The following is a 10,293-nucleotide window of genomic DNA, read 5'->3' on the forward strand; positions in this document are numbered from 1 at the left end:
TTATAAAACTTTTCTTGTTGTTGATTTATATAAAAATTGTATTATGTTTAAAATTACTCAAAAAAAGACAAAAAGTTACCCTAAAATTAGCTAAAAGTTACCCTTATACTGTTCGATGTACACTAATATTAGTGTAAACCGGATGTATACAAAATTTTTGAAAAAAAAAAACTGATGCCTGTTAATTATAAACTACAAAGACAGATGCTGAATAGCTGAAGCATTATCAAGCTACAAAAAACAACCTGGTTTTATTTAAAGTTGTAGATGTTAAATAAAGAATCACTCAACATGCTAGTACCTCTGATCTAGTATCTACAATCACCAAAGGAAGCAACACAGTTTTTTCTCGAAAAAAATATAAACAGAACGACACAAAATTGAACGACACAGCATACTTCTGAATCTAATTTCGATAATATGTATAGGAATCATAAATAAATGATGCCAAGTCTAATATTGCATCTCCTTCTCCCAGACAGGCTCAACAGATAAAAGGTCCTTCATCATTTTGTTGACGTAGGAATATCATCACTGGGCTTCTTCAAGCCTTGTCCTTGCCTATTTAAGCCTCCCTGGCCCTGAGAAACGCCATTTAAGAAAGTAAAGGTTACAAATTCCGCAAAAAGTAGAGGAATATGGAAAAACAGAAAACGGATTTACTGTAATCTTTTCGTATATTTTTCTGCACACACTTGAGCGTGCAGAACTTTCTAAATCTTAACTACTAGCAAGTAATTTACTTTAGAAATGCTTGGCTATTAATTGTTTTTAAAGAATATAGCAGGAAAAAAATAATAACCAGGGCAAAAACAGCTCATTCTTCTTTTCCAAACAAGCTTTGAGTTATTACATCAATACCTCCCGGTGTATATCTTAGAGATTAATTCCTTCATCAACGAATTCATGCAACTTGGCAATAGGCTTCTAGCCATGCTCTATGAAACAACCTAATAACCTAAATACCTAATAGCTTAGATTCCCTTGCACAAAAAGCAAAGCCAACTTGAACTAATATTAAGATATCTTAATAATTTCATCATTTCTGCCATACAGTCATGAGATGAAACACAATTCTAGAAAAAATCAAATAAACCAATTACTAAGATCCACATTTTCAATGCGAAAAAAGCCCCTAAAAAGTAAATCTTTTTCAATCAATTATAAATCGCATCACATTACTCTTTACAGTGACCATCACAATAAATCCACTACATAAAATCAATAGATTAAAGCGAGCTTGACTAAGTGTTCCCCTCCAGCAATATGAGGGACAGAAGGAAAGTTCTCTTCCTTTTAGATTCATGGAAGAGGTGAAGATGACGGATTTTGGCCCTCAGACTCAGGCGTCAGGTACAAGTTATCAGAGATGGAGGAATTTAGGAGGTGCCTCAATAGTCAAGAATCAAGATAGATCTATCAGGCGACTTTTTTTTTTTTTTTTTTTTTTGGAATGTACGTGGTTCTGATCAACTTTAAAACAAGTACAAATTATAACCTAAGAAGATATAAATGCCAGAAACTAGAGTACCCTGAGTGCAGATATTTGGCCGTTCAACATTTAAAATTGGTTACTTACCAATGCCTTTTGGCTAGTTAATCTCCGAACAGATGGAGCACGGGCAACTGAGGAAGCAGCTGCAACTGCAGCAACACGTATCCTGCATGAAGTGAGTAAAATTGTAAGTGCCAATTTAATGACCAAATCAGTCAACTGCCACTGAATTGTACATGTTCATGGCCGATACCTTTTATGAACATCAATATACTCATCTGTTTCATCTACAATCTCCTCCTGCATTTGCAAAAACAACACGAGGACAGCATTTATTATGGCTTCCATAGAAAATACAAAAAAATTTAATGACAAATAAAAAAGAAAGATAAAAGAACCATTTTCAGTAGAAGGAAGTAATTTAACTTAATGTGGCCATAAGAAGCATTGTAAACAGCCTTCAAAGCATGAAACTTAGTCAGTTGGCCAAATAAGAGGGAGGTCTGGTTTTAGATGTTAAAGACTTTAATAGCTGCAAGCCTGCAACTGCAGCTTTAAGAAATTATATTTGGCTTGTTGGCTCAAATTTTAATAACCCTACAAGTCAATTGGTTACCACATCTGTACCAGAAAAAAGAATATAGAAAACAAAGTTCACCAGCAGGCAATCCTTGAGGAAAATATGTGATGCAAGAAATGTCTTTCCTGCTGGTATTATTGATGCAAATAATTAACAAAGAGCTACCCACGACTATATTACAGCTAGTAAGAACAATCAGAATACAGGGGGATCATAACAAGGTTGATTGGCACAGGACAAGCATTGCCTCATCAACTTTGTAAGCGATACTTAGCAAATTAAAGACTTAAGGTCTTGTTACAATCTCATAATTATATAAGTTTCAAGAAAAACATACTCCTTTAACTACAGATAGATAAGTTCTGGTATATCTAATATAGTCTAATTCCAAGTAAGGAACATTGGAGTGCAAAGAATGAAGTCTAAGTCCAAATACCATTCATAAAGTACAATTCTAGAATTAAGAAAATTCAGGGAAAAGGTTTCCAAATGAAAAAATGAGGGACAAGTCTCATTAATAAACATTCGGGTCCAGAATGATGTTGCTTATTTCCTATGTGGAGTTTGATTGATGACTCTCTGTCATCTGCTCTTTGAATGTTGATTATATTACTAGAAGTTAACTTAAACTAAACTACAAATGGTTTCAGATGATATTCAATTTTGGTCAAGGTAAAAAGACAGTGGCTTTGATGGTAGAGTATTCTCCAATTTGGCTCCCTTATCAGCCATATGTAGCAGTATAGCAGTGTTCAATGCGGACGGATACAGATACACAGATGAAAAAAACTATGTCAAAATATGTCATATATTGAACTAGTGCTGGAGTCTGAAATTAGAGATTATTCCTAGCAAAGCAACTATATAAATGTCTAGAAGTCAAAAGGAAAGATTGTAACAAGTTATATATTCAGTAGTGTTGTAAAATACTTATATCATAGGCTTGTCCTTACAACCTAGGTTCAGATGATCTTCCTGTAAAGGAGACTCCTGCTTTGGATGAGCTGTTTCCAGGATTGTACTGTGTGCTTCCTTTTATATATATACTACGTACTAAATATTGAGTAACCAAGTTTCTTCAGTAATCTTAAATAAATAATACATAACTAGATAAGTATGTAAATAAATATATAAATAGAATAGTTAACAAAAAAAATTTGGCTACCTGCAGAAGCTCTTCAAATACATCCTCGAGGGTGATAATGCCAACGACGTCTCCCTCATCAATATCCTCTACAGAATGTGGCATTAAATTTGGAAATGCATTATCCTGTTGTGAAATTTGCTTGTAGGTGTTGCTTTCTTTAGAAATTTTTTCAATGTCAACAATACTCTCAGCATTGTCTTTTTGTTTTGACAATAAAGGAGTAGCTAAATTGAACTCAGCATCAGTGCCTTTCAACTTGGATTTCTCAGTGTCAACCACAGGTAAATTATTAATACTCTTTGGTTTTGCCTTCACCACAGCTGCCATATGACTGTGACCTTTCTGAAATTCATTCAGTATGTCATACAAAGGCATGTCTGCTGGAACCCTGGAAAGAATGCCGGAAAAATCACTCCCCCAGTCATGCTATAGGAACTAATGGCATATGTATATAGAGATTGAAGAGCATACCTCGGAATTTTTCGTATGGAAACTGCACTTACAGGAGTCTCTGTTTCAGGTCGTACTGTTAGAAGAGTTTTGACCTATAGATTTAAAAATGAAAATAAAACTCTTTTAGCAAGACACTTTTAGACCATTGAAAGCAGTACATGAATAACCTATTTCAGTAAATTGATATGATGGGTATAGATAATGCTTCAAAAACTCAGAACTACAACTTTCTGAGACCTACCAAGAGAAGTCCAATGATATTTTTTGGATTCCCAGAATAAACAGGTACTCGGCTATGTCCACGAGCTAGGATCTTTCCCATAGCTTCCCTACAGGATAAAATATACACAGATCAACAAACTGCAAAACTTCTTTTTTTTTTTTGGGGGGGGGGGGTGGAGAAAGCAATTGGAAGGCTGCAGACAATTTATTATCCAACTAACTCCAAAATGAGAGGATATAAGGGACACATCCTACCTCAAATCCTAACTAAAGTGGGAATAACACAAGCTTACCCCCAGCCCCTGCCCACAAATTCCCAGAACACGCTTATTAAGGCACAAGGTTATAGATGTCTCAGTATATTTGTCGAATATTTCTATAATAATGTTGCCATAAATCCAGATGATAATTTGTAGAGAACATAAATTAGGAGTGGGGTCATGAGAAAATTTTATGTTGGCTTAGATTGTTAAAAATGCCGAAAATCCTAAACATGACAGATAATAAATGTGAAAGGAGAGAGTGCATTATATGAAAGAAATTAGCATACTCTCTTGGCTTCTAAGCCAATTCCAATGGACCATTGAGAATATAAAATGCAAGTTTACTCAAGTAATATTAACAAGTATGCCAATTGCATGCAGTATTAAAAATTAGTTTAATCATCCAATAGTATACGTAGAGTCCTCAGGTAATGTTCATATCAGCTATGTGGTAGGTGATAACAAAGCAATTTAGCATCCAACATAAAGTAAAGAAATAATAAACGGCATAGCTTTCAAGAGTGCAAAATATGGCAGTATCTTTAAAATTATTAATAGCACCAGAGTCCAGAGACAGATTGGACTTACTAATGCCTAGATGAGAGGACAATTATACGTAATAGGGAGAAAAAAGATAAACAAACACCATTACCAGTCTAGTTTTGAGTCGACATCCAATGAAAACGTCGATTCAATAGGCGTCATTGCCTCCTGAGCAGTCTGTTCACCCAAATTAAAATTTTAAATAATATAAAAATGAACTTATTAAATTGGGTGTACAGCAGGTATATAGCAGGGTGAGATTGCTCAAAATTGCACCTAGAGAGAGAGGGTGGGGGAGAGAGAGAGAGAGAGAGAGAGAGAGATTATAGACATTTTAAACTGCATACACTGATTGTTTAAAGAGATACAAAAATTTCAACAAAAACATGCGAAGAAAAGCAATACAAGAAAATGAAGAATTGTAGATTATGTTAACTGCCCAATTCCTCTTTCTCTCTACTCAATATAAATTTGAAAGCAAGGCCCACATATTTGACATTCTACACTAGACCAAGGCACTTTGGAGAATCAATCTAGTAATCAGAAGTAGGAAGTTGACACACAGAAACTTTAATTAAAAAGTTGACAATGCTTTCAGATTCATGGGTGTCTTCAGCAGCTACCTTCTCTGTCAAATCTAATGCTCCACTGATAATTGTTGTCTCATCATGAGTAAGTTCACCTCCCTTTCCAGCCTAATAGACAATAAAATCTAATCAGTTTGTAAGTGAAGCCAGGTAAAAAAAAAAAAAAAAACAATTGAAGCATATAAATATTCTTAGCATTTTAAATAAGTCAAACAGATCAGAAATTGTTGATACTGTAATTAAATACATAAATAAGCATTTTTGTAAACAGCTGATTACCTCTTGGCCATGAATGGAGACAAGTGCTTTTAGCTGAGCTCTCCTGAAGAGTGCTTCATTGTGTCCTAGTAAGCAGTCCAACACCTACAACTGCAAAAAGTTACTCCCTCCGGCATAGCCTTCATAATTAAGGGTAGTTACTTTTACACTTACTGCTTAATTGGTTGACCAAAATATAGGGGAATCGAAACTTCACGAGAATTTGGGGATAGAGGGTGGTTAATTGAAATTTTTGGATGAGATGAAATGGAAAACCCAAACAAAGAGTAGAGTTTGATCCACTTACAAGCCCAAATGAGGTTACATACTATAGCCGCACTTAAAATCAACCAGTCTACTATCTTACGCAACAATTGGTGATAGAAGTAACTGCTCTAGCTTATAAGGTGGTACTTTCTCCCCTCTTATTCCAATGCGGGACAACTCACATGTAGTGAACAAAAGGGCTTTAACAACAAAATAAAGTGCAAAAGCAGGAATTACATTTTCTATAGGAATTGGAAATTCCTGCAAAACATAGATATTTTAAAATCTCACCCAACCACTCCTACTCTCCCCCTCCCCCCCCAACAACCCTCCCCCTTTGTCAACATAAAATTTCCATAATTTGCAATATTTTCATGTCAACCAAACATAGGAAATATTCTACGAATTTGAAGAGGATTAAATTCCCATGAAATAAATATTCCTATGGGAATATGATTCCCAAGTCAACCAAACAAGCACTTAGTTTATCTTATGCTTTTAATTAAAAAGCCACAATTTTTCTCCCTTGCCTTCTCTTCCACTAATCAAATATTTATAATAAGGAAAGCAAGAATAATTAGAAAAATTAGCATGGAAAACTAAATGTTCCAAAAAGAAAAGGTAAACAGAGTTAGAAGTCAACAGTAGCCTAAACATCACTTATCAAAACAAGAATAAGAAGCTAAATATAAACGTCCCTTCTCTAACCCTCACTACATCCACCTGGAAAAATGGTGGAATTTGCCAGCAAACATCTATCTAATGAATTCTGCTTATCATATTAAACTCAATTCTGTTGTCCACCAGCTACAGTATATAATGTTTATAGATATGGTTAGTACTAAGTGGTACACTTAGCTCATTGGCTTACACTGTACAGACTTATAATAATACTACTTCTGGTGTCCACATAAACATATTTATCAACTTTATCATCCTCTCTAAATTTCTGCTACAAATAGCATAGATATAAGCTATGTTTATCAACTATATCATCCTCTCTAAATAAACTATATACTAAGAAAATAAGTTCATAAGCGCGCACAAAAAAGTTCAAAAGAAGTCTTTCTACAATGAAAAAAAAAATAGAGAAGTAAAAAAGTCATTCTGCAAAGGAAAAAAAAAATAGAGAAGTAAATGTAATGTAAGTTTGGGAAGTTTAGATAAGTTAAGAAAAGTTCAAATACGATAAAAACTAAACAAAATAAATCGCTTAGAATAAACCTAAGTGATTAATGTGCATAATTGGTCAATAACTGGAGAATAAATTTTCACGAAATTCTCCCTTTCTAAAAATTTACGGAGTACCTCAAAGGAAAATTAAAAATTAGTAATAACTACAATAAGAAAGAGAAATGTAAATCCATGAAGTAAAAGTTGATATTTTCTTAGCAAAAAATTTCCCAACATAGTGATATCGCAGTATTTGTTTAACTTCTTTAAATGGTAAGTGTTGCAAGATTACGTGAACGGATGAAGTAATTATTTTCTTTTTTATTTACAAGACTAGAAAGATTGCAAATTTGCAATATGGAATGTAAGACACTTTATAAGCACATTTTGGAAAAAACGTTGGCACAATCATTATATTTCCTAGCTACGAAGAAGCCGTGACTAAAACTAAGAAAATTTACCTTTCCAATAGGATAAGCGATTGGGTAGCAAATAATCATCAATATGCGTACAAGCCATACAAAATTCGCACCAACAGCAAGGCCATATCTAGTGCAAATGGATTGAGGAATGACCTAATTAAAAAAACAGAAAGTTCCTGTGAGTAGGCAGTAAGCCAGGTAAGTGTTAAAACTTCAGAAGGGTAATAGAAATAAAACTACCAACCTCTCCGAAAGCTAGGACCAAAGTTACAGAAAGTATAATAGCTACATACTGATTAAACATCTTGTCCAAATATATAGGAAGTGCCTGCAAGTGAAGGTCAAAACACAGTCAGATAGGGGCAAATTGAAAGTATAATCAGTCTGAAGGACTCTGAACTTAGAATTCAAGTGCAGCTCTCAATTCTAAAAATTCTACAGCATATCGGTGAACAAATACGCCATTAATATCCAATAATAAAACAAGAAAATTAAAAAAAAAAAATGAAAGTATGATATGCCAATAAGATCAACGTAGAAAAAAAAAACTTTACAAAAATTACTAAGGCCTAAGGGCATCCAAGCAACAGTTTCTTCCCTCCCACCATAAACCTAAATCTATTATCTCCTAACAAACACTTTATTAGTAAGTACCCAAACAGCCAACTATAGAACAAGCGTCCAAACACCATAAGAGGCAGCTGCAAACCACAAACACAGGGGTATAACAATTCTAAGACTAAAATGTAAGACCTTCGCATCAAATACATGTCTATTGTAAACAGCACTTTCATCTTGAAACATCATGTCTGGTTATGTTTCACATATAACTTGGGAATATACTTTTCGATTGCGTTTCTTATCCTCAAAATTTCTCATTCACAATAGTTTATGGCCTAGAGGTTAAGCAACAAAGAATATTGCAGAGTTCACGATTGAACAGACCACAGCCAGGCAATGACTAGGACATGACTTGTCAAGATAAAGACACATTCAATAAGTAAACTGCTATGCTAACCTCCATGGCGGCTGCATTGCATAAAAGTAATGTAACCAGAAGTTGATGCTGCTTTTGAACAACAGGGAGGATAGCAGCTGGATAGATAAGACAAAAATATACCTCAACTTAGTTTACACAACAAATGCAGCTATTAATAACACACAATCAGCAAAATAAAAATACTGAGACCATCCCAAATTCCAAATTCTCGATTATGACTTTGAAATCAATGAAATACCCAAATCCAAAGATCTTGTTGTCTAATTCCAAACTACAAAGCCCCAATTCCACACCAAAGCGAACTTAATACGCTTCAGTTCCCCTACATTAAGAATTAATCACATTTTTCTACGCCAAATGCCTGCACAAGTTACACAGAATTTATCGAACCTGCAGGGATATTGCTCACACTGCAAACGAACAGTATTATACAGCTCAAAATAACTCAATTTACAATCTTTTCAATGTCATACACATGAATAACTGAATAAAAAATTTCAGCAATCCCAATTGGAGGACCATGGTCAATCAAGTTTAAAACTTAACAAAGCCTCAGTACCTAATTCTCAAATCCACAGTATTTTAATAACTCGATTCCTTTAAATGCAGAATATTCACAACTACCCTTTAAAAAAACTAATACTTGTATTCCGAATAATCCCATATTGACAGTATATTCTTCCTCGAAATTCATGGAAACTTAAAAATTAACTTCAAACAAATTCAATCAGGCAACATTTCTCACAATTGACAAATCCAACAAACACAACCCAGTTCATCAAATGCAATAATCAAATCAAATCATAAATTAAACCCATCATCCAAAATTCTCATAATTCCCACAAAAAAAAAGGGACATTAATTCCCATTTCATATACAATACAAAACATTATCTTGCCAAAAGGGTAGAATAATCACCCAAAAAGTTCACCTTTTTCTTTACAAATTACTATAATAAGTGAAACAAATAAAAAGCTCAAACATTCCCCAATAATGAAGTGATTGTGGATAAAAGAAAAACCTGATTGTTTTTGTTCAGAATTAGTGCCACTACGTTTAAGAATCTCCAAGTCAACAAGACTAAGAGACATCAAACCAAGAGTCAAACCGGACATAAGACCAGCAAAGAGGACGAGGAAACAGCAGATGCCGGCATAGATGAACCACCATGGTGTGCCGAATTCAATTTCAGAGGATAACCCATCTGCCCCGTTTCTGAAGGCTATTCGCGCCAACGCCACCGCATTGATCACCTGCATGATTTAATCTTCAGAGTTGGTTGTTTGTGCGAAGGAGATCCAGTGATGTGTAGTGTGTCGTGGTTTGGTGGTTCCGTATTGTGTTTTGATATTCTTGTGACAATACATGACAAAGTCACATACTATTATTCAATTATTCATAATAGTCATACACTAGTTTTTTTTTTTTTTTACTTTTGTTTATTGAGGTTTATGATCTTAGGGTGTGATATGAATGTTGGATTCGTATCACGAGGTAAACCCCCCAAGTGTGTGTTTAATTTGAATACAAATTTTTGTATGCAGTTGGTTATACCGTGTGGCCAATAATTATAGAGATTGTTTCATCAGTAAATATTATAGAAACAATGTTATAATAGCAATTACATGGTATGGTTAACCGTACAAAAGACACGTTGTAATTTGAAAGGATTAATGATGTTAGTATAGTCTCCTTGAAGCAATAGTTAATAAATTTTTACTTATATAAATGAAGGTCTTTTTTTTTTGACGGGTACTTATATAAATGAAGTTGATGGTATAAGTATTTAAAAATTAATTGAACTTATTAACACTAATTTTGATTGTAAATTGAAATTAATTATTGGCCCGTACAATGCCCCCAAATCATCATAAATATATATA

The 10,293-nt window shown here is 34.0% G+C and overlaps 1 protein-coding gene across 1 annotated transcript; it reads right to left on the bottom strand.

Annotated features, from left to right (window-relative positions):
• Positions 1–232: 232 nt before the first annotated feature.
• Positions 233–9,930, bottom strand: LOC110722130 (DUF21 domain-containing protein At4g14240-like). The gene is made up of 13 exons (XM_021901382.1): positions 9,432–9,930; positions 8,429–8,505; positions 7,655–7,738; positions 7,450–7,563; positions 5,570–5,653; positions 5,327–5,398; positions 4,813–4,880; positions 3,917–4,004; positions 3,694–3,767; positions 3,241–3,610; positions 1,749–1,795; positions 1,580–1,661; positions 233–581 (listed from the first exon to the last, which is right to left on the bottom strand). Exons 1-13 carry the CDS (start codon positions 9,667–9,669, stop codon positions 507–509), a joined length of 1,473 nt encoding a protein of 490 aa, XP_021757074.1. The 5' UTR covers positions 9,670–9,930; the 3' UTR covers positions 233–506.
• Positions 9,931–10,293: the final 363 nt, after the last annotated feature.

The sequence above is a fragment of the Chenopodium quinoa genome, unplaced genomic scaffold (assembly GCF_001683475.1).
Source record: "Chenopodium quinoa cultivar QQ74 unplaced genomic scaffold, ASM168347v1, whole genome shotgun sequence".
Classification (NCBI taxonomy): Eukaryota; Viridiplantae; Streptophyta; class Magnoliopsida; order Caryophyllales; family Amaranthaceae; genus Chenopodium; species Chenopodium quinoa.

What these genes read in the sequence shown, in the direction of transcription:
- LOC110722130 (XM_021901382.1), bottom strand. Translation starts at nt 9,669, where the DNA reads ATGCAGGTGATCAATGCGGTGGCGTTGGCGCGAATAGCCTTCAGAAAC. An exon ending in TCTCCATTCATGGCCAAGAG is followed by an intron (nt 5,399 to 5,569) that starts GTAATCAGCTGT and finishes ATTGTCTATTAG; the next exon opens with GCTGGAAAGGGAGGTGAACT. An exon ending in ATATCATTGGACTTCTCTTG is followed by an intron (nt 3,768 to 3,916) that starts GTAGGTCTCAGA and finishes TTAAATCTATAG; the next exon opens with GTCAAAACTCTTCTAACAGT.